This window comes from Carcharodon carcharias, chromosome 5, assembly GCF_017639515.1.
Source record: "Carcharodon carcharias isolate sCarCar2 chromosome 5, sCarCar2.pri, whole genome shotgun sequence".
Classification (NCBI taxonomy): Eukaryota; Metazoa; Chordata; class Chondrichthyes; order Lamniformes; family Lamnidae; genus Carcharodon; species Carcharodon carcharias.
In genome coordinates this window covers 107,997,672-108,013,398 of record NC_054471.1, presented here as the reverse complement: position 1 = coordinate 108,013,398, position 15,727 = coordinate 107,997,672, and the positions used below count along the sequence as shown (strand labels likewise).

Below are 15,727 nucleotides of genomic sequence, written 5' to 3'. Positions count from 1 at the left end.
GCTCTGTGCTGGTAAAGTGCAGGATCTTAACTGGTTAATCTCTAGCTTTACCCTTGCTCCTTTCTACCTTTGTAATCTCTTCCAGTCCTAAACCCTTTGAGATTTCTGTGCTCCTCTAATTCTGGCCTACTGTGCTTCCCCTGCTCGACTCAATCCATCATTCGCAGCATTCCTGCAGCTTCCAAGGCCCTAAACGCTGGAATTCCCTCCCTAAACCTTTCCACCCTTCCAATTATCCCACCTCCTTTATGACAATCCTTAAAAGCTACCTTTTTGACCAAGCTTTTATCACTTGTCCTAATATCTCCTCATGTGGTTTGGTATAAATTTTGCTTGTAGCATTCCCATTAAATGCCTTGGGATGTTTTGCTATGACAAAGGCACTATATAAATGCAAGTTGCTGTTGCAATTACTTGAGGATCCTTAAACCTTGACTGTTGCTGACCTGCCAACCCAAGCTTTTGAAGCTTCACATAGTGGGGTCTGGCCCTCTGGGAGAGAGAGGCCATATCAGGCCAACAGAATTCCCTAATGGGTGCTGTGGCGATGGGGTTTACACATCGCAAGCTCACAAGTGACTGGAGAAAATAAAACTGCTGACTTGGGAAAATTTGACTTGATGGTTGAGAAAATGAAGGAGCTGTGTGGTTTAGGACATGATCAATGTTCAAAAGAACTGTGCACAATACATGCATTAAGTAATTACATAGGGGGGATCTTGACTTGGTGCAACCATATGAAATGGGTGATACTGAGTTGGCAGCCCATTTTATATCCCTACCCATTTTTTATTTTAATTGGCTTTGAAATGGGGAGAGATGCAGACCATGCTCTCAACTTGCTGTTAACCTGTTTCACACAAATTTAAAATGATCTCGCAGAGTGATTAAATGATGTCAAGCTTCTGGTTTAAAAGCCAGGAGTTTATAGGGGGAAGAGATAACAGAAAGATCCAAGATCCAGGAGTCTTGAGAAATAATGTTGTTAAGTGCAGTAGGAGTATTTATTTTAACACTGGGAGGAGGAACATATAAGGCAGTCGAACCCGGCTATATAAAAAGTGACATTAAGCCAAGGGGCCACACTGATTACCACACTTGCTTACCAATAGTTAATTCATTCAGTTTACAGTTGGTGATTTTTTTTAATGAAATATGAAATTAAGCAAAGGCAATTTTTTAAAATCAAAATGCTGAAAACACTCAGCAGGTCAGGCAGTATCTGTTAGAAAGGAACCAAGTTAACACTTCAGATTGATGAACTTGTCTGACCTGCTCCATTTTTAATTTGGATTTTCATCACCCCTGCAATGTTTTTGCTTTGAAGGATTATTTTTAAAGTTGGAATACATATCTCAAATTGTAAAAGGCATGTTTAATTTCTAGCATTCTAGCATCTAGCGAGATAACATCCATGTGCATAAGTAGATTGGGGTTTGCAAATCTTCGATTATTTTGTTTTGACACAATGAGGTATTTGGCATTCATTCCTGGACAACCCATTGCCTACCTGCCGTGCTTCTGAGTATCTTCTAATGCGCATTCTCTGCAATACGACTGGCTGCTGTTGATGGGGTGGCTCATCCACCATTCCTTCTGCCCTGTGTCCATCTGCTGAAGGGTAACTATGAGAGTTGGACTGATGATCCCTACAGTGAAAAACATGTGAAGAGTGATACTATCTGGAGTTCATCTGCTAGCCACATATTAAAGGCCCATTGGCATTTAAACCCACACTTTTTTTTAATGAAAAGTTCTTGCAGTTAATTACAGAGCAAATAAATAAAGCACAATATCATTGGGGTAATCATTATTGAGGAACACGTGTGGTGCTTGCAATTCCCTGGTGTCTCATTGTTGAACCTCCTTTTAAGGATAGCAGACTGCATGGAATGAGTAATAGCAGAATGGTTAAGAGAGACAGGGCAACATAAAAATGAATACCTCAGTAAAGAAGCACATTTAAAAAAGACGAAGCAGAGAGAATCAAGGGCTCTGCCAGAAAAGGGCAGATTCTTATATTTAGAATCATTTAACGTTACAGAGCAGTAAGGGGGGCCATTCGACCCAACATACCTGTATTAGTTCTTTGAAAGAGCTACTCCCACTCCCCTGCTCTTTCCCCAAAATCCCTGCAATTTTTTTCTAAAATATTTATCCAATTACATTTTGGAAGTTACTATTGAATATGCTTCCACTATCCTTTCGGGCAATCCCTTCAAGGTTACAACAACTTGCTGCATAAAAAAAATTTCCTAATGTTGCTTCTGGTTCTTTTGCCAACTATTTTAAAACTATGTCTTCTAGTTACCGATCTTCCTGCCTGTGGAAGCAGTTTCTCCCTATCTATTCTATCAAAACTCAAGATATTGAAATCTCTTAAATTTGTCATGCTGTTTAGGAGCACTATGATCACACCTTTCCTCACAATGTATCCCCCACTCCTAACAAGGACTGGCAAGGGTCATATCCTGGAAGTCCTTAATACAAATGGGAAGGATAGGCACGTCTTAGAGAGATATATCCAGTACATTTCACAGGATAAGCGCCCCAAGAGTGGGTGTTGGGAATGACTGGTGATATTTTGCTTCCCCACATATGACTGGGATGGGTCACTCACCAACAAGCAGTATAAACCAAGCCATGCTTTCAGATAGTAGTCATCTGTCATTTTTAAGATAATCTTTGGGAACTGTGAGTCCTGATCAATAGTTACCTCTCAATCAACATCACTACAACAGACGTTCTGGTCATTTGATGTTTGGGGGAACTACAACATCCACATTCGTGTCCTACGCTGAGAGAGAGTTGGGGGACAGTTGGTGGGAGAAAAAATAAGAGACACTTGTTTTTAAAAAAATTACGTATTTTGAACAACTCTATTAATATTTACCATTGAACTACTGGGTTTTTGTTCAAAGTGAAGGATGGTGCCAATGATATGAAATGATGGGAAAGCAATGCTGTCTAGTGAGTGTGGTGAGCATGAAAACAACCTTCAATTATTTCACTATGTTTGCCACAGTTAAATAAAAAAAACATTCATATCTGTAGCCCCTTTTACAATCGAAGGACTTGCCAAAATGCTTTACTGCTAATGAAATATTTTTGAAGCATGGTTCTGCTGTAATGTAGGAAACACAGCTGCACAATTTGTGAGGTCCCACAAACAGCAATTAAATAAAGGACAAGATAATCGAATCTAATTTAGGTATTGGTTAAGGGACAAGGAACTGCACAAGAAAATTAAACTCACCATTTGTGCCAAGTCAATCAAGAACTGACCTGGAGCCACAGGACAATCCTAGCTCACTTTAACCCTGTTTCTGATGGACCTTTGGAGTTGCATAATATGACACCATTCACAGTAAGAAACCTTTAACAAATTCTGTTGCTCTTTTTCTAAGAGCTGGACAAAAATACCCAGGGTACAGTGATTAATTTATCATTTTCTCCTGATCCAATGTACAACTCTTCATTTTCAGAGTGTTGATCCCCTGACTGATCTAAAATATTCCAATTCAGAATTGCATCTTATTTGTGCAGCCATTGTGAAAATCAGACATACTTACCATGAACTTTGATTATGTTCTGAATTTGGAGGACAATCCAATGAATTTTCAAAACCTCTGCTTTCAGGACCAAATGTGTATGATCTTACTGCTCCTAAGAACAAAATGACATAGTATTTAACCGTTTCCTTCATCTCAAATTTAACCCTCTAGCCTGGCAATTCCTCAATTATAAAATTCTTATCCTTTTTCAAATTTCTCCCTATTGCTGAAACGTACTCCAACTATACAACCCTCCAAGGACTCTGCACTCCTTCAATTCTGGCCTCTCAAGCATTCCTGATTTTTATTGCTCTACCATTGATGACCATGCCTTCAGGTCTGGAATACCTTCCCAAGCTCCCTCTTTACTGCTCTAATTCTTTCCCCTCCTTTAAGATACTCTTTTGGACCAATCTTTTGGTGACCTGTCCTAATATCCCCTTATATTGCTTCAAGGGAAGATGATGGTTTAGTGGTAATGTCATTAGACTGGTAATCCAGAGGTCCAGGCTAATGTTCCAAAGACACGGGTTCAAATCACACCATATCAGCTGGTGGAATTTAAATTCAATTAATTAATAAAACCTGTAATTGAAAGCCAGTCTCAGTAATGGTGACCATGAAACTATCATTGATTGTTGTAAAAGCCCATCTGCTTTGTCTTTACCTGTTCCCACCTACATGTAACTTCAATTGCACAGTAATGTGGTTGACTCTGAAATGGCCCAGCAAGTCACTCAGTTCGAGGGTAATAAGAGATGGGCAGCAAATGCTGACCTTGTCAGCATGAAAGAATTAAAAAAAATCTTAAATTTTGTCTGATAACGCTGTTAACCGTGTCTGACCTTTCATTCAATCTAACTTTTATAAACAACATTCCATCAGTTTCCATTCTATGAACAGGAATTGTATTTACTCACCTCCAAAAAATACTTACCAAGCTCATCTACAAAGAAATGTGTGGCACCAGTAGAGGTATTGTGGTGTGATGCTGCTTCATGCCTTGGACTATCACTTGGACACATGGAGCTGCCCCAATGTAATGAACAAGAATTGTTCTGCACTTCTTGATTATCCTGGGAGCTGTAAATTGTTTCACACGAATTTATGTGGACAAAACAGTGAGCACCGCTATCTAAAATTAGTAGGATATTGGAGGGCTAGTTCAACTGGCTGGCAATACTTCAAAAGCTGTCATTAGCACACCTAAAAACTGGGGTCTATGGGTTGAAGTTAGAATTGGTCATCCAGACCTCCTTAGGACTTAGGATGTAAACTACCTGTACAAAAAGCAGGATTTCTTTTTAAAGCTTTTTTTGTTATATAGTCTTGTGCTCGTCAAGGTGTGAGATGTCATTTCTGGGGAATAGAATCCTTGCCAGTACCAGCAATAAGCATTCTCAGTCAAACATAGTAGAGCCAAACATATAGATGTTTATTTACGGTACAAAAGCAGGCATTCTATGCCTATGCTAATGCTTCGACATAAGCCTCCTCCCACTCTACTTCATCTAATCTGATTAGCATATCGTTCTATTTTTTTTCTCCCTTATCTAATCTTCCCTTAAATGTATCTACTCTATTGGGGTAGTGAATTTCACATTCTAACCACTTTCTGGTTGACGATGTTGGTCCTGAATTCTCTATTAGATTAATGCCTTTTTTATATTTATAGCCTCTAGTTTTGGTCTCCCACACAAGTAGAAATATATTCTCTACATTTACCCTATCGAACTTTTCCATAATTTTAAAGACCTCTTTCAGGTGACCCCTCAACTTTCTCTTTTCCCACTACTCTGCCCAACTTCAGAATAAGCAATGCCTACTGCACAGGTGTGACACTCTTTTTCCAACTTCCACACCAGTCACCCTGTGATCTCTCTAAATGATACTCCCAGTCCATCGGACCTGATTCATGGCGGTTCTAAGTTCCCAGGGACCTCGACCCGCAACATGTATCCCAATACGTGTTGACTCGTAGAAGCAAGTTGAGGCCTTCCAATGACACTCACCTCCAATAAATGAATAAAAACAAGGACCTGGATTTTCACACAGAGAGGCTTTCCATCTTTGCAAAAATGCTGGCAGAGGTCTGAATCCGGAAGCCCCGCCACCAAACCTGGCCTCCACCATTTTCACGGTGTTTTTGGTGGGGGTGGGGGGGTCAGAATGGGGGCTGGTTCTAAATAGCACATTCCTGGTTCATAGAGGCAGCTGCCCATATTCATCAGCAGCTGTCTCCACCCATGTGTGATTTTGGTGAGGTAGGTTCTGAAACCTGAAGTGTGCAGGTTAAACAAGGTAAGAGCAGGTCTGACCCTTGTGGATTTGTTTGGATAGCCAGGATACCCTTTTGGAGAGGTAAGGTACCTGCTTTGGATATGATCCCAGGACACCTTTGGAGAGGTAAAGCATCATTGGGACAGGTGCTCATTGGGATTGTTTTAAGTAGACATGATTGTGCTTAAAAAGTGCATAAACTCATTGGAACTGTCAAGCTGTCAAAGAACATTCAAAGCTGTCAAAGAGCTGTCAAAGCTATCAAGGGATTCAATTCTGCTGGGCTTTAAAGAAAAGCGTGGTAATTTAAAAAAAAATCATTGCTTGATATCCTACTCTGTCTGTTGACATAAGTCGTAGGGTCATCATTATAGGATTTGTACTGCATGACTGATATACAACCTAACATTATCACAGTTTGATCACAGCTTGTTAAATGAGCAGTTTGATTGACAGCTCCAAGTGGCTATAGAATAGAAATGTTTGTTTTCATAAAAGGTTAGTTGAAGGAATTTCAGTATATTGAGTGGATTTTTATCAATGAGAGCTATCCTTAAATAATTACTTCATCAAAAGACATAGCAATTTTATGTCAGCATGGCTCTGGGGTGTTCTATGGTGGGTACTAGGTGAATTGGCATGTAGGGATTAAGGGTAAAGGATGGTGGATGGGGGACATGGGTTGGCATGAGTTGGCACTAAGTTAGCATCAGGCTATAGGAGATGAGTAGGGAGGGCATGTGTTGCATGGAGTATGAGGGGCCATGGAGGGCGTGGAGCTTGAGGTGGCAGAGGTTGGTATAGATGGGACGTAGGGAGTGTGTGGGGGGTGAAGGGGATGAGGGCTGGTGGGCTGTTTTTTGTTTTAATCAGTTTAAAATATCTTCAACAAAGTATCATTGTACAGAGGCAGGCCTTCCACTCAGCCCTGCCCCTGCAGCCTTCACACTTGTTCTGTACAACGGGCCCAACTTGTAATCCCCCCACCAGAACGAAAATTCCAACTTTTGGGCCATATTTTGCTGGGTCAGGTTCATGGTGAACGTCCCGTCCCTTTGCTCCTGGCTCTGGGGCAAAAGTCCGGGCCAAAACATTGGCAATCAGTTTGTTCACGGACCTTTGTTTCAGGAGATGATGGGGGAAAGTGCGTATTGTGTTTGCTTGCACATGACTGATGTTTATTTTTTAAAAAACATGAATTTCACTTTCCCAATTTACTTCTGGCAAGATACCAGGAATATGCAATTGGATTTGAAGCTTTGTATTTGGAGAGTTCTACTTGCGTCAGCGGGTGATGGTCATATACAGTTAGATATTCATCTTCAGCTCAGAGGCTGATGTGCAGATGCTGAATCAGAATTGTAATTACCATTTCACAAGTGAAAAATAAAAGAGAATTTCTAAGTGAAAAGTAATCCCATTTAAGGTTCACACAAAAGACAAAAGAGGAGTCAAATCAATTTCCAACTCAAAAACAGTGTCAGCCAATGTTAATTGTTTAAGAATTAGGGCACCCAATTGATCAAGCTGGCATAATGGTAAAATCAATGACCTGAATATTGTAGGTGACACACCTGGGATTTTCCGCCCAGGTGAGAGACCTTGCCAGCGAGAAGAACTCAGTAAATCTGCCCTAATTGGTCAAAACCAATTCAAGAAGCTTGGGATGAATCTTCTCCAGTGCCATTGATTCCATCGCTGTCCAAAGCCACTGCTTCAGACAAAGACTATACACAATCATGGAACCCTATTTGATCGAGATAAAGTTCCAACCCCATATTCTCTCCATCACAAAAAAAGCTTATTTCCACATCTGTAACATTGCCCATTTCTGTCCCTATCTCAGTTCATCTACTGCTGAAAACCCAATCTATGCCTTTATAACTCTAAACTTAACTATTCCAATATTCTCCTGGCTGGCCTCCCATCTTTCACCTTCCATAAACTTCACATCATCAAAATCTCAGCTATTTGTATCTTATCTTGCAACAAGTCTCGCCCACCTATCACCCCTGTCGTCATTGACTTCCATCAGATCAGCTGTGGTAGCTTCAAAAGGTGAATAGTCTGGTCTCATTCACTATCCAGTCTGACAGGTAAAGAATGACATCTTACACAAGTATTTGATGGTTGGTAGCACTTGCATAGTTGGACCACTGTATAGCAAGTGGAATGACAGGGAGGGGAGGGACAATGGGTTGTCAGCGGAGGTACAAGGAATGGGAGCAACAAGGAGGGAAGGACGAGGAGTGGGAAGCACAAGGAAAACTCTGCCTGCTGATACTCAGCACCAATGATTTTGATATTCTTAGAATTGTAGATTTATAGAATTTATGATTTATCAGTGCAGGACAATGAAAGCTTACCTCTGAGATGAACTGGTGAAGGTTGCAGAAACAGTTCGATTGTTCTCTACATTTTGCTGTTGTCGTATTGCTGACCTTCTTGGACCACCGTTGTGGTCACGCCACCTCGTATTTTGTGGTCCATTCTCCAATAGGGGCACAACTACATCATAGAGAAAGGTTGAGAGAATTTCCCATAAAAGGATTATTGACTTTAGTGCAATTATCCAACAGCTAAGTGGACCAACGGAGCAGACAAAAAAGCTTGACACTCTACCTAAGCTCACCCTCCACTTCCAGGAGAAAGGTTTCATAACTCTCAGCCACAAGTCTCTGCTTAGTGGCAAGAGATGGGGAACTGGTGTAATAAAGCATCACGGTTCTACCCAGAGTCTCCTTTATTATCCCGCTTCTGTGGATGTGCTGATACTTTCTTTTTGTGCTTGATAGAGGCCCCGATCTCAGCTCATCATCGATCTTTGCTCCTCATTGGTCTTCAGCTCATCAGTGATCTTTATCATTCCCGATTTCACCTCATATCTGATCTCAGCTCCTTACCAATGCCAGCTCATCCTCGATCTCAGCTCCTTACCGCTTCATTTCATCCCCAATTTCAGACCCCCACCTATCTCACCTCATCCCCAATCTCAGATCCTTGCCTATCTCACCTCATCCACAATCTCAGTTCCTCACCATTCCCCCTCATCCCCAATTTCAGCTCTTCACAATTCTCACCTCATCCCCGATCTCAGCTCACCATTTTCCCCTCATCCCCAGTCTCAGCTCCTCACCTCTCTCACCTAATCCCCAATCAGAGGTAAGGAGGCCCCCTGCCCCTCAGGAATGATAAGATAATGAGCGAGGCAAACCAGACTCCTTGTGCGCCTTGAGCCAGAGGGTTGAGAGTAGGAAAAAGTCTGCTTTATAAAACCATCAAAGAAAGAAAAGAACTCGCATTTATAAAGTACCCTTCACAACCTCAGGACACCCCAAAGCACTTTACAGGTGATGAAGCATTTTTGAAGTGTAGTCATTATTAGAATGTAGGAAATGTGCAGCCAACTTCCGCTAAGCAAGCTCCCACAAACAGCAATGTGATAACGATAATCTAGTTTTGGTAATGTCGGTTAAGGGATAAATATTGGCCAGGGTCCCGAGGGATTAACAACCATGCTCTTCTTCTAAATACTGCCGTGGGAACTATTATGCCATCTGAAAGGGCACGTGGGTTGCTTGGTTTAATGTCTCATTTGAAAGATGGCATCACCAACAGTGCAGCACTCCTTCAGTACTGCATTGCCTAGACTATGTGCTTCAATCCTGACTAGAGATAAAAGTGCTACAGCTAAACCACAGCTGATACCAAAGGCACAAGATAAAGTGAGAGTTGAAAGAACCCAACCTTTTGTTTATGTTTCTACTATTGTTCCAACAATGTGAATGAAGAGGACATCAAAGTAGTTGAGTAAGCTGATTATAGGCCATGGGAGAATGGCTGAAAGGTATATTAGACATGACAATCTTTTCACCTCTGAAAACTGGCTCTAAACCTAGCCCAAACTAATTGGCTCTTTCTACTGGCTGTAAATGACCTACAACATAAATGTGAAATTCAACCTAGTATCTTATCAGCAGCTCATGGTACAAAACTCCCAACATTGCACAAACTAGCATAGACAGGTGAAGCCATATGGAAGTGGGATCAAGGGAATCTGTCTGTGTTCCACCTGCCCTGAAAGCACTGAATGCAAACATTGGGTGACAAGAATGGAAAAGCAATAGCTCATTGTAATTTTACTTTAGATGAATTTCAGAGTTATATCTGTGGCAATTGCTGGTGGAACATAGGAACAGGAGTAGGCCATTCAACTCTTTTAGCCTTTTCCACCATTCAATGAGGTGACAGCTGATCTGCAACCTAACTCCATATACCCGCCTTTGCCCGACATCACTTAATATCTATAGATAACAAAAGTCTATCAATTTCAGATTTAAAATTAACAATTGATCTAGCATCACCAAGCCTCCTTTTATAGCACCTTCCAAACCCACAACCACTACCATCTAGAAGGACAAGGGCAGCTGACACATGGGAACACCACCACCTTCTCCAAGCCTGTCATCATCCTGACTTATAAATGTATCGCCGATCCTTCACTGTCGCTGGGTCAAAATCCTGTGGGGGGTGTACCTACGCTTAATGGACTGCAGTAATTCAAGAAGGCTTCTACCTCTTTCTAGTCTTTTAGATATAAAGGACAGCATTCTATTAGCCTTTTTGATTATTTTTTGTACCTGTTTAATGATCCATGTACCTGGACACCCAAGTCTATTGTTTCTAGTTTTTCACCATTTAGAAGGTACCCGGTTTTATCTCTTTGGGTCCAAAGAGATCACCTCACATTTTCCTACATTGGAAAAAACTGTGGCGTGAGTTTCAGTCACTTAACCTATTAAAGCCTCTTTCCAATTTTATGCTTCCATCTTCACTGTTTACAAAGCCATATGTGATGGAATCCCTGGTAAAGGAACGGAGAAGAGACTGTGCCTGGATCTTGGAGGTGCTGCTCTGTGAGCCCAAGCCAGGTGGTGGCATCACTGCTGTTAATGAATTAAGCCGCAGCCGGTCACCATGGAAACAAATGTGTAGGGGAGAGCCCTGGAAGAGAGCTCCAGTAACGGCCCTTCACAGACACCAGCCCAAGCTTGGCCAGATGCAGCGGTGTGTCTGTGTGGGAAGATGGTGCAGGAAAAGTGAAGTCCATGGCCTGGAGATAGTGAAAAAGCAGCCTATGTGACTGGTTTTATAGGAGAGTGCATCTAATTGGGATAAAGACTTGGTGGGAGATGTAAAGAGTTAACATCAGAAGCATCTGATGCTGATGTAACTATGATGTAATGACACATGACTAAGTAACAGAGATCTGGAGGAAGGAGAAGTCCAACCTTGTGCAGAGCTCCGAAGGTGTACATAGAGCTGTAAATAAATAATAAGCTTTTTAACTAACTACAGTCTTGAATAGCTGACTCAAGGAAAATAGACAAACTGTGAAGAACCCCATTTAGACCCCGAACACATGACGAAACAGGTTTGAGCGGGAGAAAAGTCAGTAAGCGGTGATTATTGGGGCATCACAGCTGGGGAGCTGGGGTGCAGAAGTAAGATCCTGACAACAGAACTGTCAGGCATGGCTAACCCATTACCAAACAATGCTGGTTCTCTCTGATCAGCTGAACGTTTTCAAGGTGTTCAGTCACATTATTCTTAACTGTAGTCTCTAGCAATTGCCCAACAAGACGTTAGACTAACTGATCTATAATTTCCTAATTTCCATCTTGTACCTTTCTTAAAGAGCAGAATGGTATGCACAATTTTCGAAATCTAAAGTAGTGGTTCCCAAGTCAAGAGGATTTTGGAAGATTATACTTTGGGAATCCACAATGGTCTCAGTTACATCCTTTAAACCCCTGGGATAGAAACCATCTGGTCCTGGGGATTAATCATGCCTTAGTGTCATTATCTTCTTCATTACTGTTATTTTGCTTAGTTGTGGAGATTCTCTCTCCCTGATTCAATATTAGTTTCCTTAGGATTTCTGGCATGCTGACCTCTTCCTGTAAATACTCAGTCAAAGTAATTATTCAGTGCGTTTACCATTTCCTGGTTTTCATTGAAAACTGATAATGGTAATATTATCAACAGGCCCAAATTGCTCCTGGCTACCCTCTTTCTCCTAATATAGTTGTAACAAATTTTCGTATTGATTTTGATATTCCTTGCAAATTTCTTTTTATACTCCTTTCATAGCTCTTACTATCTATTTTGTAATCTTTTGCTGTTCTTTGTATCTTTCCCATTCACCAGGATCTGTGTGCTTTTTATGCATTTTTAATACTTTTTTGTTTAGTTTCATGTTGCCGCTTACTTCTTTAGTTGCCCCAATTTGAATCCCCGATATGCCATTCTATCTGACTGGGGACGAATGTGCAAATCATCTCGGCATTAAACAATATTGGCGATGGAGTTCTTGTTCCTTAGAGGGAATGCTACACTATAAAATTGATCACGCAATGTAAAATTGTGAACAGATGAATACTGTAGTGGCATATACGACATATGGGCTGCCACAAGGGCATGACACTGATGCTAACGGTATGGACTTTTTTCCAACATTACTGGTGATCAAACCTAGATTACAACTTCCAGAAAAAGACAAATGGTCTCATGAGCTCATAATGGCTAGCATGCTAAGGGTTAACAATCATATATCGCCAGACCTGCTGAGTTTTTCCAGGTAATTCTGTTTTTGTTTTGTTAACAATATATATCTTAACAGAGAATACATGCCATATCCTCTTATTGCAGCTACTTAATACTACTTCGTGAGATTTATTTAGAAATAAAATATACAGAAGCAAAAGATGCAGGAGGATGTTAAAACGGCTCAACACTTAAAAATGATAGCACTATAATCAGTCCACAAGAGATGAATCTGCCATTACTCATTAGGCTACTTATAATCTATTGGTGATACATTAGATGCAGGGCTTGGCCTAAATAGCCAAGTGGTTATGGTACTGGACTTGTAACCCCAAGATCAAGAGTTCAAATCTCACAATGGCAAACAATGAAACAATGTAACTTCATCTGAAACAGATGGAAACGGGTTTGTACTCAAAAGAGTTACATTAGATGCAGCAGTCAGATTTTTCTTTCACACACCTGCAGGATGAAATGATGCAGTTGGATGAGGAGAGTTCCAGTTTGCCTGAAAACTTGTTACCCTCGTGTCACAACTGAAAACTAGCAGCCAGAGCTGCAGGCTTGTTGTTTTCACAATACAGGCTTTTCTTTAGAATTATAAACAGGCAAATACCATGTTCAGCAAGATGTCACTGGCTAGAAACTGCAGCTTTCCTCCACATTTCCACCCCCACCAAATTAAGACTCATATCTTATGATGGTTAGAACCACAGAAAAGTTACAGTGCAGTAAGAGGCCATTCAGTCCAACATGTCTATGCCAGCCAAAGAAAGAAAGAAAAAAACTAGCCGCTCATTTTAATCCCACTTTCCAGCACCTGGTCCATAGCCTTGTGGGTTACAGCACTTTAGGTGCAGATCCAGATACCTTCTAAATGAGTTGAGCTTTTCAGCCTCAACTACCAATTTAGGCAGTGAATTTCAGATGCCCAGTACGCTCTGAGTGAAAAAGATTTTCCTCATGTCCCCTTTAATCCTTCTTCTAACAATCACCTTAAATCTATGCACCCTAGTAATTCACCCCTCAGCTAGGAGAAACAGGTCTTTCCCATCTACCCTTTCTAGGCCACTCATAATTTTGTATACCTCAATTAGGTCACACCCCTCAGCCCAATCTTTCTTCCTAGCTGCAATTTTCAAGCCCTGGCAACATTTTTGTAAATTTCCTCTGTACTCTCTCCCGGGCAATTATGTCCTTCCTATAATGTGGTGACCAGAACTGCACACAAAATTCTTGCTGTGGCTTAACTAGTGTTTTATACAATTCCATCATTACATCCTTGCTTTTGTATTAATTACTTCGTCCAATAAAGGAAAGCATTCCATTTGCTTTCTTTACCAACTTAATCATCTGCCCTACCACCTTCAAGGACCTGTGGACATGAACTCCAATTATCTCACTTCCTCAACCCCTCTCAAAATCCTCCCATTTATTGAGTATTTCCTTGCTTTGTTTGCCCTCCCCAAATGCATGAACTCCCACTTTTTTGGATTGCATTCCATTTGCCACTCTTCTGCCCACTCAACTAAAGCGTCGATGTAACTCTGGAGACAACAGCTATCCTCTTCACTATCAACTACATGGCCAATTTTTGTGTCATCTGCAAATTTCCTAATTGTGTTTCCCACATGCAAGTCCAAATCCTTTATATACTTGACAAACAGTAAGCCCTGTGGAGCTAGGTATCAAAATTTTGTTTGATAAAGCTCCTGTGAAGTGCCTTGAGACTACATATAATTATGTTAAAGGCACTACATAAATATATGTTGCTGTTGTTATTGAATCACCTATTAAAAAAATCTGCTGGGTATATTTAGCCTGAATCCTTTGGTCTAACAGACGTTACTTGCAACATGTTCTCCAGGAGGATTACTATCAAGAACATGAAATAGGAGCAAGAGTTTGCCCTTTGAGCCTGCTCCACCATTCAATGAGATCATGGCAGATGAGATTGTTGCTTTAATTCCATTTTCCTGCCCTCTCCCCATATTATTTGATTCCCTTGTAGATCAAGGATCTGTCTAACTCAGCCTTGAATATATTCAATGACCCAGCCTTCACTCCTCTCTGGGGTGGAGAATTCCAAAGATTAACAACCCTCTCAGGGAAGAAATTCCTCCTCATCTTTGTCTTAATTGGGAAACCCCTTATTCTGAAACTGTGATTTTATGACTGCTAGTAGTTATAAGATGGCTATGTTTTAAACTGTTTCTTTTAATTCAAAGTAAAATGGAGTAATGGAAAAGGACATGTGACCTCCTATCAGTTCTGCCCAGTAATAAGCCTATGTGACCTAGGTTGCCATGGGAACAGAGGGCCCAGGGCAAGTTCTATTGAACCCCAAATGCCAACTTTCATACTTGGACACAAAGAAAGGAGCAGCTGGCTTTTCTGTGTGCAGACTTATTGACTCAAAGGTCTTGGATAGAAAAAGAGTGTCCTAGAGAGACAAAGGGACAGAGAGAGACAACAGATGTTGGGGACAGCAGGGGAAAAGCTGTTCGCTATTAGCCTCAGGGCAGGATGCTGAGGAAACTTGTTCCCTGGTCAAAGAGTCCAGGACCTCTAAAGAGTTAAGGACATTGGAAGATTTGCCCTGGCATGGCCTGTACTGCTAAACAATAATAGGTAGAATTTGCAGAAAATCAGGGAGAAGGAATTGCTGGAGTGGGCCTTGCTGCAGGAAGTTGGCTTGGGGTTTCTCAGAAGATAGAGATAAACAACTTTAATGGACACTGGACATTACAACTCAGCGAAACGAGCCCGTTGGAAGCTGGGAATAACTTCAGATTGGTACTTGTGAAGACTACAATTCTGTGGAGAGTGCGATGTAATTTTAAAACGTGGCTTGAGTTTTCGGTCATGTAGGAAATTAAGTGGGGGGTGGATAATGTCTTTTTTCACCAATACTCAAGTTCGGTACCACCAAATGACTATAGGTAGAATTTGCAGAAAATCAGTGGCCACAGGATTAGAATTCCCACCAGCCACAATACAGTCAGACCCCTGCTCCCAGGAAGATGTAGCTATCCAGTTCAAAACAAAAGAAGATTTTTTAAAAAGAGACAATGAGCAAGAGTGAGAAAGAAAGATGTGTGTAATGCAGTGAGATTTGCAAAAGTAGGGTCCATAGTCTGTTGCCAGGAGGGGAAAAGAGACAAAATGGGACAACAGCGTGAATAATTTTAACTTGACCTGTTCAGCAGGAGGCTAGTGGGATCATATTGGTTGCAAGTTGCAAGCCCAACCTACTTGACTTTCTATTTTCTAACAACATACCACAG

General features: G+C 41.1%; 1 protein-coding gene across 1 annotated transcript in view; it reads right to left on the bottom strand.

Moving 5' to 3' along the window:
• pcnx2 (pecanex 2) overlaps positions 1 to 15,727 on the bottom strand; it is a 215,934-nt gene that overhangs the window by 148,432 nt on the left and 51,775 nt on the right. Inside the window, exons 7-10 of the mRNA XM_041188107.1 lie at positions 8,201 to 8,342; positions 4,492 to 4,637; positions 3,573 to 3,666; positions 1,511 to 1,649 (exon numbers count right to left, since the gene is read on the bottom strand). Of these exons, the coding sequence (XP_041044041.1) occupies positions 1,511 to 1,649; positions 3,573 to 3,666; positions 4,492 to 4,637; positions 8,201 to 8,342 (521 nt within the window). The remainder of the gene's footprint in view (positions 1 to 1,510; positions 1,650 to 3,572; positions 3,667 to 4,491; positions 4,638 to 8,200; positions 8,343 to 15,727) is intronic.